Source organism: Aquarana catesbeiana, linkage group LG02 (assembly GCF_042186555.1).
Source record: "Aquarana catesbeiana isolate 2022-GZ linkage group LG02, ASM4218655v1, whole genome shotgun sequence".
Classification (NCBI taxonomy): domain Eukaryota; kingdom Metazoa; phylum Chordata; class Amphibia; order Anura; family Ranidae; genus Aquarana; species Aquarana catesbeiana.
In genome coordinates this window covers 526,098,875-526,125,823 of record NC_133325.1, presented here as the reverse complement: position 1 = coordinate 526,125,823, position 26,949 = coordinate 526,098,875, and the positions used below count along the sequence as shown (strand labels likewise).

The following is a 26,949-nucleotide window of genomic DNA, read 5'->3' as shown; positions in this document are numbered from 1 at the left end:
TTAGAACAACGCACTGAAGAACAGCAAGGCCTATGAAGAGCGACCTGAAGATCAGGAACGAGCGGACCAGAACGGCCTGCTAGGCAGGTTACGAACTGACCAACACGCACTGAAAAGCAGATACAAACCTCACAAGCACAAACTGAACCGCAGAAAACGATCGAAATAAGCTGAAGTGTGAAAAGCGTGAATCGTCTCTAACCAAACTTCTACTATCACGAGATAAACACGAGATTAGCAGAAGGAGCCCAAAGGGTGGCGTAGTGGGACTTGAACTTCCTTTTTCTAGTCCCGTCGTACGTGCTGTATGTCACCGCGTTCAAAACCATCGGACTTTTGGAGTGATCGTGTGTGTCCAAGTCCGTCCGTTTGTAAGTCTGGCGCACCTACGCTACAAAGTCCGTTGGAAAGATCGCCGGACCAAGTATGCCGTAAAGTCTGGTCGTGTATACGCGGCATAATAGTTCCTAGGGGGTAAAAGGGGGTAAATCTTGAACAAATGACATAAAATTGGCATGGCAAATTAATTATCACAATCTAAACAAAAACATTCTATGGGAAAAATAAACTACACCCCTACATTTACCACCACCTCAAATCCATTAAATTAGATTTCAATGTTCCCAATTAGGTGCCAGTGCTAAAACCTCTTTAGGTAGTATACAGATGGAACCTGCCTAATTTAAACTTCAGAGTTCTAGCGTCTGGTTTTCTCTTTGCTATTGACACGTGTGATGTCATTATGCTAAGATCAACAGAGCTCTCTAAGGCCCTCGAAAAGAAAGTTGTGGGTGCCTGGGAGCCTGGCAAAGGATTTAACCACTTACCAACCATCTGCCGTCATTGTACTGTGGCAGGTCGGCTCGTTCTCGCAAATCGCCATCATTGTACGTCGACTCGGAAACTCTATTTTGTGGTCGCGCGGCCACCCACGATCATTCCCCGCAGTGACAGAACAGGGATCTGCCTGTGAAAAAAAGGCAGATCTCTGTTCTTACAGGGGAGATCACACATGTCCTGTCTTTCTGCTATGCAGGAAGACAGATCTGTGTGTTTCCCCAGGCAGCCCATCCCCCCAAGCAGTTAGAAAACACCTGCAGGGAACACATTTAACCCCTTGATCACCGCTGATGTTTTGTTTGGGTACAGTGCCACATGACCGCGCAGTTGTCAGTTAAAGCGACGCAGTGCCGTATCTCAAAAAATGGCCTGGTCATTAAGGGGGTAAATCCTTTCGGTCCTTAAGTGGTTAAAAAGATCACCACTTCCCCATCCTTCCCCCTTTTTTTTGCGTGTGTGTGTTTTTGTGCATGTGGGTTTGGCTAGTTTGGTACCATTACAACTTGCTTTTATGTATATCGGAGATGGAGATACAGTGCCTTGAAAAAGTATTCACAAACAAAAAGTGGCACATATTTGTGAAGTGGAAGGAAAATGATAAATGGTTTTTCAAATTTGTTACAAATATTTGAAAAGTGTGGCGTGCAGTTGTATTCAGCCCCCCTGAGTCAATACTTTTTGGGGATAGTCTTTTTGGGAATGTCCCTACCAGCTTTGCACATCTAGAGAGTCTCATTTTTGCCCATTCTTCTTTGCAAAATAGCTCAAGTTCTGTGAGATTGGATGGAGAGGGTCTGTGAACAGCAATTTTCAAGTTTTGTAAAATATATAAAGATTTCACGCAATATTAAATAAAGATGCAATAAATAAATAAATAAATAAATATATTCATGTGTGTCATATATGTGCAAATTACATAATAAGCAAAGTGGGACGTGACGAATATAAGTGCTAATAAGTGAGCTATTACTACAAGGGATAAATTATCTCTATAATGTAGCATCTAGCTATAATCATTATCCATTAATAGTGATTGATTAATAGCAGCAAAAACCGTGCATAGAAACACAATTGAAAATAATCATAAATTAAAACATAATTAAAAATCATAATAAAATGCACAATCCAAAAAACTAGTGCGGGTGAATATAAAACATATGTGTAAAACTTGGGACATCACTCCATAATCACATGAGAGATAATAGGTAAAAGGAAACTGATCATCAGCACTCCGTAAAAATGGAAAATGAAGTGCTATAGGGGAATTATGGGTTAAAAATGAGAAAGTCTATAAATAAATGCCGTTTTTCTATTCAGTTGTGATGTATAAGGTAGACTGGGTGCATGACCCTATTGTTGGTGTATCCTCTAATGGTCTCTCAGGACCCTCACCTTCATATTGTAGAAAAACAGCATTCAATAGTGCAGGGTTTGTTGTTCTGGCAGCTGTCACCGAAATCTCTGCTCTCTCTGTGATTAATCCTCAGTTCGTCACTCTCTGTATCTCCAAGGTGGCTCTCTCTAGATGAATGTTGCAGCAAAGTTCAGTTGCAGGACTCCCGAATGTGATCGCAGAGCGGCATCTGTCTATGTTTCAGAAACCTCTCACCACGACAAGCGCAAGGGACACTATACACTTAATTTTTGCCACAGATTCTCAATTTAGGTCTGGACTTTGACTGGGCCATTCTAACACATGAATACGCTTTGATCTAAACCATTCCATTGTAGCTCTGGCTGTATATTTGGGGTCATTGTCTTGCTGGACAGGTGAACCTACACCCTGTCTCAAGTCTTTTGCAGACACATACAGGTTTTAATTTAAGATTGCTCTGTATTTGGCTCCATCCATCTTTCCATCAACTCTGACCAGCTTCCCTGTCCCTGCTGAAGAAAAAAGCATCCCCACAACATGATGCTGCCACCACCATGTTTCATGGTGGGGATGGTGTGTTTAGGGTGATGTGCAGTTTTAGGTTTCCACCACACATAGCGTTTTGCTTTTAGGTCAAAAAGTTCAATTTTAGTCTCATCTGACCAGAGCACCTTCTTCCACGTTTGCTGTGTCCCCCCACATGGCTTCTCGCAAACTGCAAATGGGATTTCTTATGGCTCTCTTTCAACAATGGCTTTCTTTTTGCCACTCTTACATAAAGGCCAGATTTGTGGAGTGCACGACTAATAGCTGTCCTGTGGACAGATTCTCCCACCTGAGCTGTGGATCTCTGCAGCTCCTCCAGAGTTACCATGGGCCTCTTGGCTGCTTCTCTGATTAATGCTCTCATTGCGCAGCCTGTAAGTTTTTTTTTTAACAGAAAAAAGTTTATTTAAGTTTTAAAGTGAACAAAGGTATGCAGTGATACAATCTCATCGACCAAACATAAATCACCCGGATGTAGCACGGTACAATCTATTCCGTATGAGTATGTTGGTGGTAGTAGGCCAAGAGAGAAAAATCTATCAACAGGGATACATCAGAATAGAGCTGTGAGCACAGTAGACAGGAGGGTGGAGTTCCAGACATGAAATGGGACGGACAGGAGGAGAGAAAGGAGGGAGGGATGGGGGGGATTGGGTGGGGGAGAAGAAGAGTCAAGAGGATGACAAAAGGTTCCTCCAGCATCGAATCAGATCTGTACCCGTGTTATATTGCTTCCTGTACAAATCTGGCCTTGTGCTGCTGTCCAAATCCTAATCCAGAGGCAGCCTCCGCTTGCGTACCCATGCTGCCCATAGTTTGTCAAAATTTTTGTATGTCAGTTTATATAGTGGCAGAGCCAGGTCTATCAGGGTCTGCCATTGTTGTACCGTGGGTGGAATAGGCTTGTTCCAATGCAGCATGCATTGTTTTCCTCGCGTAGAATGCCGCGTAAAATACAAGGTTTTTTGGATTGTGGGGCCTCCAGTGTGTCACAGACACCTAGTAATGGATCACAGGGGACTCTCAATTTGCCTAAAGAGTTCATCTCCCCCACAAAGCCCATCCAGAAGGGCCTAATCTGCGGGCACGACCATACTACATGGAAAAAGGATCCAACCTCAGTATTGCATCAATGGCATGTTGATCGTCTATAGATTCTAGCAAGCCTCTCCGGGGAGTAGTAGACCCGGTGTAGAAACTTCAACTGAGTTAAGCGGTCTCTGGCTGAGATCATTATTGGGATGTACTGCTGGATGCCCTCCTCCCAGTCATTGTCAGCCATCTCTGGGATGTCCGATTGCCACACCGAAAACAGCTGGGAGACCTTAGAGGTGTCTAGCCCTGCCAAGATAGAGTATAGAGTGGAAATAATTTCACCTGTTCCTGGGGCTCTCAGCGAGGCCTCAATTGCATGCACCTCCAAATTTATAGCTCATGGGAATTGGGCTAGATAAGCATGATGTAACTGCAAGTATCTAAAGAACATACGGTTAGGCAAAGTCCGGGTTCTTTTAAGGTCATCGAAGCTGAGCAGCCTCCCGTCAGACACAATGTCACCTAGGGTTTTAATTTCATACTATGCCCAAATCACTGGGTCAGGGATGGTGTTGAAATGGGACACTCTAGGGTTTCCCCATAGTGGGGTGTGCGGGGACCAGGTGTCAGGTTTTTTCACCCTGGACCGCACAGCGTCCCACACTTTTAACGTGGTACCCATAGGGGCAGTGATGCGAGGGTTGGACCGGGGTCCATGGTGTACCAGGTTCTTTAGCTCGGCACAGGAGCCCAAGAGAGCTGCTTCAAGAGTGGCTGCCGGGTTTGCTGGCTCCTCAGAGAGCCACCAGTGGACCGTGACCAGGACCGCAGCCCAATAGTATTTAATAAAGCAGGGCAGGGCCAGGCCACCCAGGGACATTGGGAGTTGTAGGGTCGTTTCTGCTATTCTTGGCATATTGCCTTGCCAGAGAAATGACGTAATTATGCTGTCCAGTTTTTTAAAGAAAGCTAGTGGTATGGGAACTGGGGTTTGCCTTAAAAGGTATAGAAATTTTGGAAGGATCGCCATTTTAATTAGGTTAACCCTACCAACTAGTGTGAGGGGTAGCGTTTTCCATTCATTGCATCTCTTGGACAAGGAAGAGATCACCAGGGTCAGGTTAAGAGTAATATACTTTGACAAGTCTTTTTGGATGTTGACCCCGAGGTATTTAAACTGGGAAACTATCTGTAGTGGTGTGTTAGTCGGTATAGCTACGTCTGCGGGGGATAGTGGGAACAGAACAGACTTTCCCCAGTTGATAAATATCCCTGAAGAATCTGCCAAATGTGTCTATTATGGATAAGGCCATGCCCAGGGAGTCTCTGTCGTTCCTCAGATACAAAAGGGCATCAACAGCGTAGAGAGAGATCTTCTCCTCTAACGGGCCCATGGGGATTCCCTCCACCATCTTCGAAGAGCGCAGAAGGATCGCCATCGGCTCAATAGCCAGTGCAAAGAAGGTCGGAGACAGGGGACAACCCTGTCTCCTGCCTCTACATAGTTGGAAGGGTGGGGATAGGGTGGACCCGGTTCTCACTCTGGCCTTTGGAGAGCTGTACAGGGCCCGGATCCACAAGATGAAGTTGGGCCCAAAGCCAAATCTACACAGGACCTCCCACAGATAGGCCCACTCCACCGAATCAAATGCATTTTCAGCATCAAGGGAGGCCTCTGCAGCTGATGGAGTGAGAGAATCTGCCGAGGCCAGGACCGCATACAGCCTCCTGAGGTTAATATCTGTCCCTTTACCGGGCATGAACCCCAATTGATCCTCATGAACCAGAGTGAAGATGACCTCATTCATCCTACCGGCCAAGACCTTAGCAAGTAGCTTAATGTCAACATTAAGTAAGGATATGGGCCGGTGGGATGTGCACAGCTCGGGGTCTTTGTCAGGCTTGGGGATTACCACAATGATAGCCTCAGCCATAGAGGCCGGGAGAGCTCCCCCCTCCAAGGCCCGAGATACCATGTCATGTAATTTAGGTAGCAGTTGTTCGCCGTACTGGCGGTAGAATTCAGTTGGTAGCCGGTCAGTCCTGGGGGTCTTTCCTGCCTGTAGGGCACCCAAAGCCTGCTGTATCTCCTTGAGTGTAAGTCCAGTCTGTCTCTGTCTGCGTCGGTGAGTTTGGGAAAGGTAATTTGGTCTAAGTAGCAACTCAGTTCCTCAGTGGTGTATGTCGCTCTAGAGGCGTATAGGTATTTGTAGTAGGAGGTAAAGCGGGCATTGTTGGCCTGGGGGTCTGTCACCACCGCCCCCACTTCGTCTTTGATGCGGGCTATACTGGTAACCTGCTGTTGCTCCCTAGCCAGCCATGCCAGGAGCCTGCCAGTCTTTTCCCCCTGCTCAAAAATGTGCTGTGTTTGCGCCAATTGGCTTTTTTTGGCCTTTGTAACCCTCAGCAGGGCCACCTCCCGGTAGGCAGCCTGCATAACCAGACAAGTGAATGGGTTTTTGGTTAGGACATACTGGGACTCAAGGGAGCGAGCTTTAGATTCAGCCTCTTCTATAGTCACGGCTGCATCCTGACGTGCTCTCGAGATGGAGGACTGGTAGCAGCCTCGGACACGTGCCTTAAACGCATCCCAGACTCCCTCAGGAGAAGCTGTACGGTCATTCAGCAGCCAGAACTCAGATATATGCTTGGCCATTTTGAAGTCTATGGTTGGGTCTGAAATCCAGTATCGGGAGAGTCGCCACACCCTCTCAGACGATGGAGTTACTGTCCGGAGGCAGCAGAGTAGGGGAGCGTTATAAGACATGCCTCGTGGAAGCATCTCAATCCTGCACACCCTCGACAAGATCCCAGGGCTAGCGTATATCAGGTCTATCCACGAGAGGGTATGGTGTATGGCTGAGTGGCAGGTAAAGGCACGCTCCTCTGGGTGCTTCCACCGCCAGACATCCGTCAAACCATACAGGGAGGCCCAACTGGACAATGGGGATCCCGCGGCGGTCCCAGCAGCCAGTTTGTCTAGAGAAGGATTCGGAAGCATGTTAAAGTCCCCGGTCACAAAAATATTATCGATTGCATAATTAGACATAATTGGGACCAGCATCTTCAATAATGAGGTGGTAGCAGGTGGAGGTATATACATTCCTACTATAAGTATGTCAAGCGTATCAATTATTGCATGCATTAACAAGTACCTGCCCCCCCGGGTCAAGTTTCACATCTAATAATTCAAAGGTCAGGGACTTATGTACCAGGATGCTAACCCCTCTGGCATAGCTGGAGTAGGTAGCGTCGTAATAATGTCCGACCCATGTTTTTTTGAGGCTCATGACCCTGCTACCCACCAGGTGGGTCTCCTGTAGGATGCATATTTGCGGTTGTGCTGTTTAAGGAAGGCCATGACAAAGGAACGTATAATCTTATCATTGAGGCCCCTGACGTTCCAGGAGACAATTCTTATGGGAGCCATTTAATGTGCCTGCATATTTTAGATACAGGATAAGTATGTGTTCCAACACCCAAGGAGGGGTGTCCACCTCTCCTGCGACCAGCTTCACACTCTCCCCAGCCCCCCGCCCACCAACCAACCAAATTCCAGGTACATCATGCATCATCATAAAAGAGGAACCACTGCATTTACCAATCAAAACCAGCAACAAAAAAAGAAAGCAGAACAGAAAAAGGAAGGAAAAAGCACGTAACCAAACCCCCCACCCCACCCCCCACCCCGCACTGCCACTGAAAAAGAAAACATGGAGTGCTCAATTCCCACAACCTTACTAACACAACTAATAGTCCCCACTCAATATAGGAAGTTCTCCTATAGGAACAGTGAGATGAGCTGACAACTGAAAAATCAGTACTTAATAACCATGTAATCCAAGAGTCCGCAGGCCGCAGCCTAAGTTGCCTGTGTGGATATTGTAACAGAAATCTCGAGATTGCATGTGATGCAGAATAAAAGTTATTATGATAACCAGCAGAAAAATAGCAAAATAATAAAAAAAGGGGCGAAAAAAAAGTTTTTTTATTTGCAAACTGAGCTCCAGCCGTGCCCTACGGGTGTAGGCTGAGTTGCTTGAAATGCCATCAGCTGTGAAAAGAAGATGATGGCCAAGCCCATCTCCAGTGTATGCGATGCCAAGCGTTTGTAAGCGACAGAAAGGTAGCTGCTCCTGTGTAATCCATCCTGGGGTAGACCGCAACCGTGCAGGGCCATAGGGAGTCAACAGGTCTCCCACGCTGCCACTGTGGCAATGGGCTTGCCATTGAATTCATCCCCGGCTGGGTGGAGGAGTATTCCCATTACAAGGTGCAGCATGTGGAGGGGGGCCATGATGTGGGTTGGGTGATCTTCTCAGGGCATATAGCGGTCCTTTGGGGCCGCCAGGCACCCAGCCAGTAGAGCTGCACGATTCTGGTTAAAATGAGAATCACGATTTTTTTGCTTAGAGGATAGATCACGATTCTCTCACGATTCTCGCGGCGTAACATCATCTTTCACATTAAAACAAAAAAAATTGCGCTAACTTTACTGTTTCTTTTTATTTATTTATTGAAGTGTATTTTTTCCCAAAAATTGCATTTGAAAGAGCGCTGGGCAAATACAGTGTGACATAAAAAATTGCAGCAATTGCCATTTTATTCCCTAGGGTCTCTGCTAAAAAAAAAAAAAATATTTTATATATATATATATATATATATATATATATATATATATATATATATATATATATATATATATATATATATATATATATATATATATATATATAATGTCTGGGGGTTCCAAGTAATTTCTTTTAGCAAAAAATATTGATTTTAACTTAAGAAAGAAGTGTCAGAAAAAGATTTAGACTTTAAGTGGTTAAACTTCCTGCATTTACAGCTTGTTTAAAGCTTGGCAGATTGCCCAGGTTATTTGTTTACACAGAGAAGTTTATCCCTTTGATCTAAGTATATGTTAGATACAATGTTTCAAGTTCTAAACTTGGCAGACTGCCTGGATGTTTTCTCTTGACAGCTGAGTGAACAGATAATCTCTCCACTTGTTTATATGAAAGAATCCTCAAACTCAGCAGGAGAGATCGTCAGGGGAGGTGAATCAAGATCACGATTTTTTAACGATTAATTGTGCAGCTCTACCAGCCAGTACCCAAGCATACATCCCGTGGAAAGAAGAACGCCCAGGGGGCCCCTAACATCTCAGGAGCATCAGAACAGGGTGTTAATTAGGGACAGGAGGCAACCGCGGGGCGTGATCAGGCATATGGCCGGTGAAGCGCGCCAAATGTACATTGTGGGCCCCACCATGGTAAAGACAGTTCCCCGACATGGGCACAACTGGGGCATTGCTTTAAACAGGGTGTTTAACATGTAGGGCAAAAGCAAAGGGGAGACATTTACCTCGCTCTGGGTAGGTTGTCAAGCCACTGGGAGACATCTTCCGGAGAGGTGAAATACTTAGTAGACTCGCCATCAATGACTCGGAGGCATGCGGGAAACAGCATGCTGTATTTCATCCCTCTCGTGCGCAGCATGGTCTTGACGTGATCGAAGGTGCATTGGGGCCTCTGTGTTTCTACAGAGTAATCCAGGAAGATCATTAGTTTGGTGTTCTCAAACCGGAGCTCGTCAATTTTCTGTGCCTCGCGGAGAACCAGGTCCCAGTTACGGAAGTTCAAGAGCCGGAATATAAAAGTGCGTGGAGGGGAGCCCTGTGGGCCACAGACAGCCGGCATTCTGTGGGCTCTCTCCACAATGAAGTGGGGGGAGAACTGCGCTCTAGGTAGCAGGGTGTGCAGGAGCTGTTCTATGAAGGTAGTAGGATTGTGTCCCTCCGCTCCCTCCGGTAATCCGACCACTCGGAGGTTGTTCCTCCTGCTCCTATTTTCGCTGTCTTCAGTTCGGGATTCCAGCGCTCTCACTTTTACCTGCAGGGTGCGGATGGACTCGTGGTGGTCTCGTGTGTTGTCCTCTACCTCACCCACCTGGCGTTCCGCCTCTCCGAGTCGGTCGCGGAATCTGTCCATATCTCCCTACGTCAGTCTGGAGGAGATCAATCTTCTCTGTAAGGGTAGTCTTGCAGCTGGTGATGCCTGTATAAGGGCTGTAAAGCGATCTTCCTCCAGAGTGGACGGGTCTGCGGGCGCTGTCTGTGTCGCCATGTTTGAGCTACACGTGGAGGCCTGCTTCTGTTGCTTCGGAGAGGATTTAGGAGCTGCGGCACCTCGTCGCCCTGACCCAGTCTTCCCTTTTCTCATACCCCGAGGTCTCCATGGGTGCGTGGTACACTGCAGGCTTTGAAGGTAGGTGCAATCTCCCAGTTATTCGGATAAGATCAGCAGGTAATAGCGGAGCTCAGCTCACACGCGTCAAATGCACGCCACACTTTTCAGATATTTATTTGTCAAAAATTTTAAAAACCATTTATCATTTTCCTTTCCCTTAACAATGATGTGCCACTTTGTGTTAGTCTATCACATAATATCCCAATAAAATACATTTACGTTTTTGGTTAGAACATGACAAAATGTGGACATTTTCCAGGGGTGTGAATACTTTTTCAAGGCACTGTATGAGGTTCTGACAGTTTTTATGGACTGCATCTATTGGTTTTGGTCATGTTTGCTCTCCAACACTGGTCATTGTGTTTAGGCTCCGCTACTTTGAACCACTTATCTTTGATACCACCTTTGCTGGCTCCTTGGAAACACCCCTAACATGTAATATTGTAGTGTTTTCTTGAGTGCTTTTGTTGTTTTTCTTTTAGGGCTCACACACACAGGTCATTTTTACAGCTGCTGTTAGGGGCGTCTGATGTTTTTTTTTTTAACTGTCTCTAAACGCTCCTCCGTGTTAGCATATGTGTCCAAACACACATAAATGGTCAGAGGTGTTTAGAGGCATAAGCATTTAGGGGCAGTAGAAAAAAAACAACAGCCTGTGCTTCCGGGAGCAGTAAAAACAAAAAACGCCCAAAAACGCTGCTTAACGCTGTAACAAGCTGCGTTTAGCCGCGTTTGGCGTTTTTACATTATAGGGAGTGTTATTACTGAAAAAAAAGGCAAAAAATGCCCATAAATGTTATTCAAAAACGCAGCTACCAGCGTCTTTTTAAAGCTGATTTTTCCTGGCAGCAGCGCTGGCGTTTTTTAAACGTCCCGTGTGCGTGAGCCCTTATTTTGTAAAAGATTGACGGGGCTTATGTCTGGTGTTTTTAGGATTTGTATTTTAAATTTCTTCTGTTTCAATAAAATTAGGTTTAACATGAAAAGATCACCAAATGATTTGAAATCAGTCATACCACTGTAAGGCCGCATACACACGGGCGGACTTTTCGACCGGACTTGTCCGACAGACTTTCCAGCGAACTTTTGACGGACTTTTGACGGACTTCCGACTGACTTTTTAATGAATGGACTTGCCTACACACGATCACACCAAAGTCCGACGGATTTGTACGTGATGACATACACCGGACTAAAATAAGGAAGTTGATAGCCAGTAGCCAATAGCTGCCCTAGCGTCGGTTTTTGTCTGTCGGACTAGCATACAGACGAGCGGATTTCTGGGTCCAGCGCAGTTACGACGTAAAGATTTGAAGCATGTTCCAAATCTAAAGTCTGTCAGATTTGCGACTGGAAAAGTCGCTGAAGGTCCAGTGAAGTCCACACACGATCGGATTGTCCGCCGGATTTGGTCTGTCGGCGTCCGGACAAGTCCGGTCGAATAAAAGTCCGACCGTGTGTACGCTGCATAAGGAAAACCATCTAAAAGTGAGTCTAAAAGTCATTGGGTGGTATTTAGGTAACTGTTGGAACAACCAAGGGTCAAATGCATGCATCCACAATCAGAGAGAGACTGCACCAATTCAACCTTCATAAGAAATGTGTTAACGAGGAATTAAGCTTAGCAATTTTTTTTAAACTTCAATACCAGGCACTTTTACCTCTTCCTGCCCAGGCCAATTTTCAGTTTTCAGCGCTGTCACATTTTGAATGACAATTGCACGGTCATGCAACACTGTACCCAAATAAAATTTTTATAATTTTCTTCACACAAATAGAGCTTTCTTCTTGTGGTATTTAATCACTGCTGGGGTTTTTTTTGCTAAATACAAAAGAGACTGTTTTCTTAATTTCTGTTATACAATTTTGCAAAGAATCTTTATAACAATCTTTATAAATTTAGGTCAAATATATTCTGCTAAATTTCCTTAGTGAAAATAACCCAAATCAGTGTATATTATTTAGTCTATAGGAAAGTTATAGCGTTCACAAACTATGCTATATATATATATATATATATGAAAATTGATCAATTCTGATGTACCGACAGATCTGTTGAGGGCAGAAAATGCCAGGACAGTACAAATACCCTCCAAATGACCCCTTTTTTGGAAAGCAGACAGTCTACAGTATTTAGTAAGAGGCATGATAATTTCTTTGAAGTTGTAATTTTTAACACAATTTTTTGAAAAATGAAGAAATGTAAAAGAAAAATAGATTTTTTCACATTTTTTTTTTTTTTTTTTTACATACGGTCACAGTACAGTACAGTGTCACATATCTGGTGTGGCAGTGATCAGGGACACTGACTAGTGACATGTAGAATAAACATTAAAAAAAAACATTAAGAATATTTTCAATTTTTTTTAACACACTGATCAGAGCAATACAGTAATGCTGCGTACACACGACCGGACTTTCCGGCAGAAAAGGTCAGACAGATCAAATCCGTTGGACATTCCGATCGTGTGTGGGCTTCATCTGACCTTTTCTGTCGAAAAATCTGACGGACCTTAGAAATAGAACATGTTTCAAACCTTTCCGACGGACTCGATCCCTATTGAAAAAAACATTCGCCTGTATGCTAGTCCGACGGACCAAAAACGACGCAAGGGCAGCTATTGGCTACTGGCTATTGAACTTCCTTCTCTAGTCCGGTCGTATGTCATCACCTTCTAAACTATCGGACTTTGGTGGGAACGTGTGTAGGCCGTTTTGTCGGAACTCTGTCGAAAAGTCCTTCGGGGTTCAGTCCGACGAGAAGTCCGCTCGTGTGTGTACGCGGCATAATGGACCAGATTTTTTTTTCAGTTTATTTACATTATGATTGCTTATACCGTGAATTTCATTGGTATAAGCAACTATTTTTACTGAATGAAACCGACTCATTCAGTGTCTTTTGTAGTGATTAGCTGTGATTGGCCAAAGCTGATCACATGGTACCAATGGGCCGTGATTGGCCCTGTCTGTACCATGTGATCACTGTGACCAATCACAGCTAGCAACACAATTATAAACAATGGATGGCATGAAATGAAGCAATCCATTATTTACAATTGGCATGTGATCTGCTGGGATTGGTCACAGCAATCACTTGATACTGGCAGTGTGGCAGTATAGCGATCAGTCATAGGCTGTGTTCGGTGGACACAGCCAGTGACAAATCACGCCACTGCACTGCCCGAGGCAGCGCAAACAGTGTCTTCTTAGAGGACTTCATATGACGTCCACTCAAAAGGACGAAAGGCCCGCCCGGCCATCAATCTGCTATAGGCCTGGCGAGAAGGTGTTAATTAAATAAGCCCCAACAAGCAGCCAGTCATAATGTGCTAAGTGTGCATGGCATATTCGCACATTATGGCAGACTTACCTGTCAAACAATGTCCCCCAGCGCTGTAAATGGGAGTCACATGAACACGACACACAGGCATGCCGTAACCTCCTATAAAAACCCTACTTGTCAGTTGTGATGGGAGTCACTTTGGGCGGAGGGCTTGTAGAACCCAGCATACCTTAGAGAGGTCGGGAAACTCCTTGCCCAGTTTCCCCAGGCCCTCCTATGTGTAATACTACCTTGTGTCTATTAGGGGCACAGGGTGACTGAGAACCCCAGTCGGGTCTGCACTAACCAGACTCACCGTACAACCACACCGGACTCAGCATTTCCTTTTAACCCTGTTGTCCAGGGTTCTATATATGTGGTTTGTGTTGAAAGAATGAAGGGCTCTTTCACTTGGGACAGTAATATTTATGAACAATCTCCCTCAAGAAATATATGAAGATAAATGAATTCCACCTTTCCAACTGCTGGCATATTGTATGACCTTGGTCTCAGACTGTTGTAGACTTTTTACTAGATCGTTTGAGGTGTGGTTGTATCCCATTGTTCTAGTGTTTCTGTCTGCCTTGGGAGCAAAGTATTATGGGATGTATAAGTGTATATGGATTGGCTTACATGTTAATGAAACCACTGTCAATTAGATGCTGGGGGGGGGGGGGGTTCTCCAGCAGCCCCTCCTAAAGACTGTCTCCTGTTGGAAAGCTGAATATACCTGTGTGTCATGTTACTGGAGGAGGTAAAGTTTACCCCGCCTGTGTCATTATGCAAAGAAGAGGATTGTCCCCAGAGTGTATATCTCTTTGTGTCTGTGTTTTAATGAACAGTCTTATGTCTTCCACCACCCTACACTGATGTCTCGACAATTGACTTGGTGGGCTAAGGGATCTTGGATCATGCTGGGACTGGACAAGGGAAGCTTATAATGGCGGATATACAGTACGGGGGGGGGGGGGGGGTCTGTCACATCAGTGTTTTCTTAATTGCTTAGTTTCATTCCGTTTTAAGTCTGGCTGTCCAAAAAGAACATTAGGGCAAGATTACAGCTTGCCATTGGCCTTCTAGGCAGACTAGGCAGTATGGAACAACGTGAAAAATACAGACTAATAAAAGATAAAATTGCTTGGTTACAGTAAAAGTACACGTTGCTGCAATCCAAAGACAGTATTTCAGAAAAACCTTATGACAGCTGTGAAGCATTGTGGTGGGAATATTATGGTTTGGGGTTTCTTTACCGCTTCAGGGTCAAGGCAGCTCACTGTCATCAAGTCAGCTATACATTTTGCATCATATCAAAGTGTGATTGATGAGAATGCGAGGCCGCGGGACTGGTTTCCTAAAGGCAAACAGACAGTTTACTTTGAACTTTGCAGAGGAATGTACTCTTAGCTTAGTGAATGAGATCTGCCAACTTCCAATATCCAATCATGTGCACGTAAAAAAACCTTTTTTTTCCTCTTGCTTGTGACTGGGTATTCTCTGCAAAGTGAATTTTCACCACATTTGATAAGCTAAGGCAAAACACTCTTGCAAAGTGTAATTTACCTTGCAAAGTGAAAAGCATACTTGCCTTAAGTACTGCTATCTGTCCAAAGGCAGAAGGTTTTTTTATCCTAATCCTTTCTATGCATTAAGATAAAAAGCCTTCTGTGTGCAGCAGCCCCCTTCAGCTCCTCTAATACGTACATGAGCCCCATCTAGATACAGCGATGTTGCAGGAGTGTCTCGGCTGCCTGGGACTCCCCTCATTGGCTGAGACAGCAGCGCACAATTGGCTCCTGCTGCTGTCAATCAAAGTCAGTCAGCCAATGAGGAGAGAAAGGGGACAGGGCCAGGCCATGGCTCAGTGTCTGAATGGACACAGGGAGCTGTGGCTTGACTCAAGTGCCCCCACAGCAAGCTGCTTTCTGTGGGGGCACTTAACTGGAGGGAGGGGTCAGGAGCACCGAAGAGGGAGCCAAGAAGAGGAGGATCTGGGCTGCTCTGTGCAAAACCACTACACAGTGCAGGTAAGTATAAACAAGACTTTACAATCACTTTAAACTTGAAATGAGTCTTTCAATACGATAATGATCCTCTCAAGCACACCCACACTAGGGAACAGTAAAAAACAAATAGAGGGTTATAGACCGTCTTGATTTAATTACCATTGAAATTTTGTGGGGGCAAAACTATATATTTCAATAGGAATTTTGCATTGACAATTGGTCAAACATTTTACAGTTTGTCAGAGACCAGTGGGCAGTTATACAAAAGGACTACAAGAAGTTATTTCTGCTAAAAGAGGCAATATCAGCTTTTGACAAGGGTGTACCTACTGTTTTTACAGTACACCATTATATCAACTGATACATTTGTTGAATTAATGTTTCAAAAGTCAAATGTTTGTGTTCTTAACCAAGTACAGTACTGTGCAAAAATTTTATGCAAGTGTGAAGAAATGCTGTAAAGTAAGAATTCTTTCAGAAGTAACAGGATTTTTTTTTACTCGCTGTACAACCCCTTTCTTATTGACTTCCACAGCTATTCTGAATCCTGACCATAGGGTTATATTGCCACCTACAAGAGTAGGACACTAAGCAGAAAAGAAACACAGCACCACCTATGGGCAGTCCTAGCTGGTAAAAAAACGAAAAAAAAAAATGTTTCACTTACGCTCACTGACAGACACAGCTCTTCTGAATCTTGACCATAGGGATGTCCCAAAGCAGTGTCTCAATAAGGGATGGGCAAACCAAAAACCCAACTGGATCAACAGGCAAACACGCAAACCACTCAAACAACCCTTAAAGGGGCATACAAGGAACCTTTAATAGCAGCCTGCAAAAACCTTTGCAGCCAAATAAAAGAAAAAATCCACAGAAAACAAAACCAGCAATAAATATTTTTCTGTTTTAAAAGTATGCCAGACAACCAGACAGCCACCTTGCAAATTTGACACACAAAGGCCAGAAGCACAGGAGGCACTAATCGCACTAGTGGAGCATACTGCAACAGGGAAGGGACAAACCCACCCCTTAAAGCAAACACCAAAACCAGTGGCTGCCGGATCCAATGGAAAACTTTGCAAAGGGACCGCTAGGTGATTCCTTAGTCATCCGTGAGAGAGAAAAGAGAAACTGACCTCCGCAGGAGGCAGCAGTGGACAGACACACACAAACCACCTGAAGCACATCCAAGAGGTGCAATGCAACCTCCTGACGATGCAACAGCCACGGACACAAGGAAGGCAGGACAATGTCCTCAGCAGGTGAAATTCCACCACCACCTACAGTAGAAGGGAGGGGCACAAACAAATATCCACCTTATCTTAGTGTATAACTAAGCAGGGAGACTGACAAGATAAGGCCACAAGCTCAGACAACGGCCCTGCAGAAGCAAGTGGCACCAAGAAAGCAACTTTTGGTGAAAGAGTAAGCAGGGGAATATCCCGAAAAGAACCAAAAGCAAGTCCCATGGTGGTAACAGGGAGTGCACGATGGACGCCAGATGACAACCCCTGGGATAAAGGTATGGAGCACGAAGTATGGGCCAAAGGAAATTATAGAGGTCAGCAAGGACAGAAACCTGACCCGCAATGGTACTCAAGGCAAGGGATTATGCAAAAGCCTGTCGAAAAACAGGCCAACACACAAGCCACTGAGAAGGGACGTGGTTGGTCACCCAGAGCCTTGTACCCAAAAAATAAACCTCCAGGAGCAATGAAATACCTTCAAAGAGGCAGACTTGCAAGCCTTCAACCTCATGATAAAACACCAAAGTAGATACCCCCCCTTTCTTCAATTCATGGCCCTCAGCAAAGCCAGAAGCAGAAAAGCAGGCCAGTAGAGCAGACCCTAGAACCAGCGGACCTCCCAAAGAGACACCCACCATGGGGCATCCGTGACCAGCTGCACCATGACGGTGTACACAGACCAGTCTAGAACTACCAGAAGTACTGAAACCTTTCATCCACCATCCTGCAATCCTGTGCAGCAGGCGAAGGAGCAGTTGGAAAAGAGGAAAGGTGCAAATGAGATGATACTGGTCCCACAATGCTACAAGAACCTCAGCTGCATCCGCCAAGGGGTCCTGCACTCACGCCAAAATCGTGGTACTTTCCTGATGAGGCAGGACGCCAGAAGATCCACATTCATGGTTGCCTAGCTTAAGCATAGCTGACGAAACACGTCTGGTCGCAGGGACCCTTTCCCCTAATCGAACGGCGGACAACCAAGGCATTTCACCTGCCAATTCACAGCACTGGGAATGTGCAAGGCCGAGTGAAGCAGAAGCTGCTTTTCCACTGACCTCAGAAAGCCTCCAGCGCCACTACCACACATCTCGTGCTGTCCTGACAGTTGGCACATGCCACTGCAGTGGCATTTTCCAGTTGGATCCTGACTGGGAATCCCTCCGAGGAAGTAAGTCCAGAGCCCCAGAAACAACCTGAATGCTCCAGTACATTGACTAGTAAGCGAGCCTCCTTTGGAGTCCAATAGCCTTATGCCAATCCTGAACTTAGGACTTCTCCCCAGTCAGGCAGGATGGCATCCGTGACAATTGTCCAGTGGGGGGGAAGAAAGCAACTCCTAGCTCACAGGGCAGGGGACCGAAACCACCATAGGGGGAAGGCACTCAACAACTGTTCCAGACAATCCAATTGTCTAGGGCAGTGGTTCTCAACCTCAGTACTCAAGTACCCCCAATAGGCCATGTTTGCAGATTTTCCTTTATCTTGCAAAAGTGCTTTAAATCAGAGTCAATGGCTTGGTATTTTGGACAGCTATTTTATTTAATGAGAGAAATTCCCAAAACATGGCCTGTTGGGTACCCCGCGCTGCCTAAACTAGTGGTAGCAGCTAACACAACAAACAGATATTTTTGTTTATATCACAGAGGTGTATACGTATAGCGCTAAAGTGTTTGGGTTGATAAACACAACCCAACCATTGACATAAAAATGTGAATCACAAAATATTGGTAAATCAAATTAAGTCAATCTACAAACCATAGTAACTCAAAAAGTATACAAAAAAATTATAAAATTACCACATGTGATATGTATCATATAAGTGACTAGAAACTAAAGAAATAAAGATTGTGCCAAAAATTAAACAAATGAATAAATACGTTCGTGAGGTTGTTAGAAATCCACAATGTGCAATAGGTGATTGAAGATCCACAGTGTATAGTGAATAAATTGGGGGTCCTGATCACCGCATAGGCATCCAATATGGTGGATGAAAACTGAAAACACCAGTGTAATTAAGCCACCACCGAGGTAGATGTAAGCTTACCGGATGGTTTGAACTCAGAAGAACATACGTTCTGTGAGTCAAACAGGCTTATGTTGTCAACCGACAACAAGGATGGAGTCTTAGGAGTCCTCTGCAGTTGGAACCTAGAATATCCCGGTACCTCATGAGAAATCGATCTCCATGCAAGATGATTGTACATCAGAGGATGTGGTCAATTGAATAGGGGAAATGGAAAAAGAAGGCCACATAGCATAATTCCATATGAACTACTTTAGCTGTATACAGCAGGTTTCTGTGTCTATGATGTCACTCCTCCTCCTGGCTGAAATTCAAAGTGATCTGACTTCCTGTTTCTTTCCTTTGCAAGGGATATTCCTGGGATATTCTGGGTTCCAACCACAGAGGACTCCTAAGGCTCCATCCTGGTTGTTGGTTGAACATAAGCCTGTTTGACTCACAGAACGTATGTTCTTCTGAGTTCAAACCATCCGGTAAGCTTACATCTACCTCAGTGGTGGCTTAATTACACTGGTGTTTTCAGTTTTCATCCACCATATTGGATGCCTATGCGGTGATCAGGACCCCCAATTTATTCACAATACACTATGGATCTTCAATCACCTATTGCACATTGTGGATTTCTAACAACTTCACGGACTTATTTATTAATTTATTTAATTTTTGGCACAAACTTTTGTATTTAGTTTCTAGTCACTTATATGATACATATCACATGTGATAATTTTATAATTTTTTGTATATTTTTTGAGTTACCATGGTTTGTAGATTGACTTAATTTGATTTACCAATATTTTGTGATTCACTTTTTTATGTCAATGGTTGGGTTGTGTTTATCAACCCAAACACTTTAGCGCTACATGAATACACCTCTATGGCCTGTTGGGGGTACTTGAGGACGGAGGTTGAGGACCACTGGTCTAGGGGAGCCCCAGACGTGTCCCATTTGAATAGGCTTTCCTTCTGCAGGACCCCTTATGAAACTAGGCATAAGGAAACGCCTCGAAGGTTTACACCATAAGATCCAGAGCCTGCAAGCAAGACTGCAGGGAAGACCATTGCCTAACACTCAGGGAGTAGAGACCAGCCTGAAGGTGAGCGCCACACTTTGACAATGTGCATCCCCAACCACAAAGATTAGGAACCACTGATGTGCCTCACACCTGAGAACATGCAGGTATATACTGTTAATGTCCAAGTACAGGTGCATCTCAAAAAATTAGAATATCATCAAAAAGTTAATTTCAGTATTTCAATTTATACTAATAAATCCTTTGGAAAACGGAGAGCACTAGATGTCATCTTTCTTTTGCATATGATACTGTATCGGGCAAGACGATCAGGGTGAACAGAACCCTATTGGGGAGCCATTTCATCCAGGGAGGTCTGTGATCCATAGTATGTCAGGTGTCATAATTTCTCCAGAGGGGATAACTGCAGATTTTTCGCTGTTATGAGGTGAGCAGCCTGTGAAACTGGTGGTGGAGAGCACTCATCCTTGTTTGCACTGTGTGGTGAATTGATGTATGGCAGGATCTTCTCCAATCAAATATTATTCACATGAACTTTTGCTGTAAGGTTTTTCACATCTAATGGATTTGATTATTGTTATTGTACTTTCTATTTTATTGTATATCACACAGTATATTGTTCATGGACTATGCATGTTTTCAGTCATGTTATTAGATATTAAGTAACGCAGCACTGTATGCTGCAGCAGGACCTCCCCAAACATACAGCCAATGTCAATAAGAACTAATCTTCAGCGTAAGGAAAAACAAGGGGTCCTTGAAGTGATGGTTTTCCATCCATAGAGCCCTGACTTCAACATCAAGTTTGTCTGGGATTACATAAAGAAACAGAAGTATTTGAGGTAGCCTACATCCACAAAAGATCTGTGGATAGTTCTCCAAGATGTTTGGAACCAACTACCGGCCGAGTTCCTTCAAAAACAGAGCAAGTGTACCTAGAAGTACACCAAATATTGATTTGGATTTCTCTTCTGTTAATTAACTTTCCATTTTGTTAATTGATAAAAAATAAACTATTAAACACTTTTTCTAAAAGCATTCTTAATTTACAGAATTTTTTTTCACACCTGCCTAAAACGTTTGCAAAGTAGTGTATATCACCTTTATCTGTAGGCAATGTTTGAATAATGATCTAATGTTTGCCTGTTTAAATATGTTGAAAAAGTCATACATTTTCATGGGATGTACCTATTTTTTCACGTGACTGTACATTCAATAAACTTGACATATTTTCACCACAAAAGACATTGGTCTGGAGTTCTTTAGTTTCCAGTGTGGCCATTTCCTGTAAGTCTAGCATGCATGCATTCAAGAGAGATTTATATTTGCGCTTTAACAGAAACCTAACTTTACACATGATATAGTTTTCAAGTACATGAAAATTTTACAAATCAAGAGTTAAAATACACAGATACTAGTGACTGGTAACTGACCTAGGAGTGACAGGGTTCTGGACCTGCGATGCCTCCCCCATTACATGCACCCAAGAATCTTGCTCTTCTCGATTTTCTGCACTAAAGTAATACGTGCGGATGCCAGCCTGCTCTGCCTGTCGAGACATTTGGGCTTTATGGAGAGACTCATCACCAACCCAGCACACTGTTACCTGTGGGGATATAAGAGGTATTAATTAATATTAAATCATGCAGAAAACACATATATTCTATGATTCCCAAACAAACCCGTGATCTGAGTTTTATATTAAATGCAGCAATCTTTCATTTAACTGCATAAAATATTTTGACGCACTCATTCTATGTCAGTAATCTAAAGCTATTTTCTGCGTCACCAAGAAATATTTTAATTGGCCTGTGCAAAGGATATTTACAAAGCTAGCAAAAGTAGCACAGCAGAAACTAATACAGTAACAGTCATGGAACGTGATGGATGTTTATGCACTTTATTTTTACACCCACCAAATACTTATCTCTCTCTCTCTCTCTCTCTCTCTCTCTCTAATATATTATATATATATATATATATATATATATATATATATATATATATACACATACATACATATACACATATACCCACAGTGGGGACGGAAAGTATTCAGACCCCTTTAAATTTTTCACTCTTTGTTATATTGCAGCCATTTGCTAAAATCATTTAAGTTCAGTTTTTTTTTTCCTCATTAATGTACACATAGCACCCCATATTAACAGGAAAACACAGAATTGTTGACATTTTTGCAGATTTATTAAAAAAGAAAAACTAAAATATCACATGGTCCTAAGTATTCAGACCCTTTGCTATGACACTCATATATTTAACTCAGGTGCTGTCCATTTCTTCTGATCATCCTTGAGATGGTTCTACACCTTCATTTGAGTCAAGCTGTGTTTGATTATACTGATTGGACTTGATTAGGAAAGCCACACACCTGTCTATAGAAGACCTTACAGCTCACAGTGCATGTCAGAGCAAATGAGAATCATGAGGTCAAAGGAACTGCCTGAAGAGCTCAGAGACAGAATTGTGGCAAGGCACAGATCTGGCCAAGGTTACAAAAAAAAAAATCTGCTGCACTTAAGGTTCCTAAGAGCTCAGCGGCCTCCATAATCCTTAAATGGAAGACGTTTGGGACGACCAGAACCCTTCCTAGAGCTGGCCGTCCGGCCAAACTGAGCTATCGGGGGAGAAGAGCCTTGGTGAGAGAGGTAAAGAAGAACCCAAAGATCACTGTGGCTGAGCTCCAGAGATGCAGTCGGGAGATGGGAGAAAGTTGTAGAACGTCAACCATCACTGCAGCCCTCCACCAGTCGGGGTTTTATGGCAGAGTGGCCCGACAGAAGCCTCTCCTCAGTGCAAGACAAATAAGAGCCCGCATGGAGTTTGTTAAAAAAACACCTGAAGGACTCCAAGATGGTGAGAAATAAGATTCTCTTGTCTGAGACCAAGATACAACTTTTTGGCCTTAATTCTAAGAGGTATGTGGGGAGAAAACCAGGCACTGCTCATCACCTGTCCAATACAGTCCCAACAGTGAAGCATGGTGGTGGCAGCATCATGCTGTGGGGGTGTTTTTCAGCTGCAGGGACAGGGCGAATGGTTGCAATCGAGGGAAAGATGAACGTGGCCAAGTACAGGGATATCTTGGACGAAAACCTTCTCCAGAGTGCTCAGGACTTCAGACTGGGCCGAAGGTTTACCTTCCAACAAGACAATGACCCTAAGCACACAGCTAAAATAAGGAAGGAGTGGCTTCACAACAACTCTGTGACTGTTCTTGAATGGCCCAGCCAGAGCCCTGACTTAAACCGAACTGAGCATCTCTGGAGAGACCTAAAAATGGCTGTCCACCAACGTTTACTACCAACCTGACAGAACTGGAGAGGATCTGCAAGGAGCAATGGCAGAGGATCCCCAAATCCAGGTGTGGAAAACTTGTTGCATCTTTCCCAAAAAGACTCATAGCTGTATTAGATCAAAAGGGTGCTTCTACTAAATACTAAGCAAAGGGTCTGAATACTTAGGACCATGTGATATTTCAGTTTTTCTTTTTTAATAAATCTGCAAAAATGTCAACAATTCTGTGTTTTTCTGTCAAAATATGGGGTGCTGTGTGTACATTAATGAGGAAAAAAAATGAACTTAAATGATTTTATCAAATGGCTGCAATATAACAAAGAGTGAAAAATTTATGGTGAGAAGATGATCCAGCTCACCATCTCAGATGGGATGGATGAATGAATCCTCAGAGTTAAAATGGGTAAAAGACAGGGAGACTCTTCATAGTGTAATATGATCGCAACCGTTTTATTTTAAAATCAGTGCACTTGCATATAAAACAAAAAATGCTGCTGGCTGTGTGTATAAAAGGTCAATGAGTTTCTGGACTCCTGATAGACCCTTGCATCATTCACGCTTTCATCCAGTGTTGCATTGACGTTTCTGGATTCTGAGTCATGGGGAAAGCAAAAGAATTGTCAAAGGATCTGCAGGAAAAGGTAGTTGAACTGTAAAAAAGAAAAGGGATATAAAACGATATCCAAGGAATTGAGAATGCCAATCAGCAGTGTTCAAACTCTAATCAAGAAGTGGAAAATGAGGGGTTCTGTTGAAACCAAACCACGGTCAGGTATACCAACTAAAATTTCAGCCACAACTGCCAGGAAAATTGTTCGGAATGCAAAGAAAAACCCACAAATAACTTCAGATGAAATACAGGACTCTCTGAAAACATGTGGTGTGGTTGTTTCGTGGTGCACAATAAGGAGGCACTTGAAGAAAGATGGGCTGCATAGTCGAGCCAACAGAAAGTATCTACTACGCAATTTACTATTTACTGTGCAAATGCCACAAAGTAACCCACTTACAATACGCTAAACAGCACAGAGACAAGCCTCAAACCTTCTGGTACAAAGTCATTTGGAGTGATGAGACCAAAATTGAGCTTTTTGGCCACAACCTTGAACGCTACATTTATAAAGGAGTCAACAAGACCTATGATGATAGGTAAACCATTCCTACTGTGAAACACAGAGGTGGATCGCTGATGTTTTGGGGGTGTGTGAGCTACTGTCATGTACCTGGTTGGAGGCCGAAATGCCGAAAGGGCTGCCCTTGCGGCTGAGTGCAGTACACCCCTGAAGTTGGATACAGAGGGTGTAGTGCCCAGAGAAGCACAGGTTGCCAGGTGGATCAAGGAGAGAAGAGCTGGTAGATCTCTGAAGAACACTGGGTAGTACAGGAAACACAGCTTGGCTGAAGTCTCTAAGAATCCTTGGTAACACTTGGCAAGGTGTGCAAAAGGAACAGTAGTGGAAGCCTGGCCAGGGGTCAAACACAGTAGATCCGGCAGGAGAAAGAGGCAGGTTGCAGAAACGGAGACAAGCCAAAGGTCTGGTATTAGAAAGCAGGCAGGAACAGATAACTGTAGCAAAGTCCACGATACAAGCTGGGATCAGGTACTGGAGAAGGTGACAAGTCGGTGAAGCAAGCCAGGGGGTCAAACCAGGAGAGCAGATCAGACAAGTCAGGAACAAGCCGGGTCACAACGAGCAATCCAAACAGCAATTGTACAGAGACTCAGGAACACAGGAAGGCTGAAGACAAACCAGCAATTGCAGACACTAGCAGACTTCCTTATATAGGCCCATGTGACCTGCTGGTAAAGATACTGGGTCCTAAAGTCCTTCTCCTGCCAGAGATGCTGGGTCCTAAAGCCCTTCTCTTGCTGTTGGTTCTCTGACAACTGGCACTATTGCCAGTTCTCCTACGGCTATTTCCCTGACAGCTACAAAGGCAAAGGAATTTGGTCAAAATTGATGGCAAGATGAATGCAGTATGTTATCAAAAAATACTGGAGGAACATTTGCATTCATCAGCCAGGAAGCTGCACATGGCACGTGCTTGGATATTCCAATATGACAATGATCCAAAACACAAGGCCAAGTCGACCTGTCATTGACTACAGCAGAATAAAGTGAAGGTTCTGCAGTGGCCATCTTAGTCTCCTGACCTCAATATCATTGAGCCACTCTGGGGAGATCTCAAACGTGCAGTTCATGCAAGACAGCCCAAGAATTTACAGGCACTGGAAGCTTTTTGCCAAGAGGAATGGGCAGCTTTACCATCTGAGAAGATAAAGAGCCTCATCCACAAATACCACAAAAGACTTGATGTTAAACTAGGCAATACACAGTATTAAGGACTGGGGTATGTTAACTTTTGATCAGGGTCATTTGGGTAGTGTCTGTTGGGATTATGATTTTAAAAAGAGTAAACACAGTTGATTGATAATAAATGGCTTCAACCAACCACTGACCATGACTGAAAAAAGTTGTTGTGTTATTCTCTGAAAAATGGCCAAGAAATCATAAATTCTGAGTATGTAAACTTATGAGCACAACTGTACATGATAGGTAAGTTTCCTATTACCAATACACTCATTCCCCTTTTTGAGACCCAAAATAGCCTGATTATAACCTAATTGGGATATGTATGATTCCCCCATCATAGTTTTTTGTTTTTCAATGTATTCATTTTCATTTAGATTATTCTATATTATGTTATTCATTATATGTATGATTTATTATGATTTGTATATATTCTATATATTTGATATGTATTCTTTTTATATATTTTTTTTTAAGCCAATTTATGCCTTACAGCTCCTGAAGAAGCACTACAGCGAAAAATGTAGAGCCAAACAAGTATTTATATAGCTACATTTATTGTCTCGATTTGTGATGATTTTATGTATGTTACAGAGAGCTATCTTTTTCACACTCTTTTTATATTATACTTTTTGTATACAATAAAATTATTTTATTGAAAAATTATTTACTATCTGTCTACATTTGTGCCACCATTAAAATCTCCCTTCTCCATTTTTCAACTATCTCTGATTCCATCACGCCAATTTCCCTGTGGGCCGCACATAAAGCGACACTCCGGGGTAGGCTTATCCAAATTGCGTCCCAGAAACGTGAACATAAGGTGGACATAGAGCATTTGTGCCACCATTAAAATCCCCCTTCTCCATTTTTCAACTATCTCTGATTCCATCACGCCAATTTCCCTGTGGGCCGCACATAAAGCGACACTCCGGGGTAGGCTTATCCAAATTGCGTCCCAGATGAAACGTGAACATAAGGTGGACATAGAGCAGATGGACAAAGAGCTCCAATCGCTCTGTGCCGCACATAAACCCTGGCCAGATAAAGTTACTTTAAGTCGTACTGAAGCTACCCGCTTATCCCTCAATTTATTACTTACTACTCGAGCCGAAAAGAGCCTCTGCTGGTTGGCAGCCAAATTCTATATGCAGAAAGACTAAGTAGGCTCTATGTTGGCGACAAAACTTAGACCTAGAACACAACTTTGTTCTTCCTAAAATTAATTGTTCATCTGGTGTACTCAGGACCCGCAAAAGGCCTTAGCAGAATTCCATAAACTTTATTCTCAGCTTCATCAGCCAGCCCCATGGGCCGACTCAGAAGGTCCGCAGTCATTTATCGCGTCTGTCCAGATCCCAAAATTAGCGGCGGCTCACAGGGAGTTTATGGACTCCCCTATTTTGGTGGAAGAAGTTCTTCTGCCCATCAAACTGATGAAACGCGCCTATACACCTGTCCCCGACTGTTTTCGGCACTATATTACCAAAGATTTGCTAACACTTTAGCACACCATTTGTTGAAATTTTTTTTTTTTTTCAAATATAATTTTTTACTAAATGCACACAGAGGGAGAAAACCCATCATTACAACAGAGATATAAATGTCATTGAATACATAGTACAGTGTATTTGAAAACATAAAACATGCTG

At 43.6% G+C, this 26,949-nt stretch overlaps 1 protein-coding gene across 5 annotated transcripts in view; it reads right to left on the bottom strand.

Annotated features, from left to right (window-relative positions):
* PLEKHA6 (pleckstrin homology domain containing A6) overlaps positions 1–26,949 on the bottom strand; it is a 1,624,617-nt gene that overhangs the window by 1,153,717 nt on the left and 443,951 nt on the right. For all 5 annotated transcript variants that reach the window (XM_073615840.1, XM_073615839.1, XM_073615838.1 and 2 more), the window contains one exon: positions 21,107–21,279. In XM_073615840.1, coding sequence (XP_073471941.1) covers positions 21,107–21,279 — 173 coding nt within the window. The remainder of the gene's footprint in view (positions 1–21,106; positions 21,280–26,949) is intronic.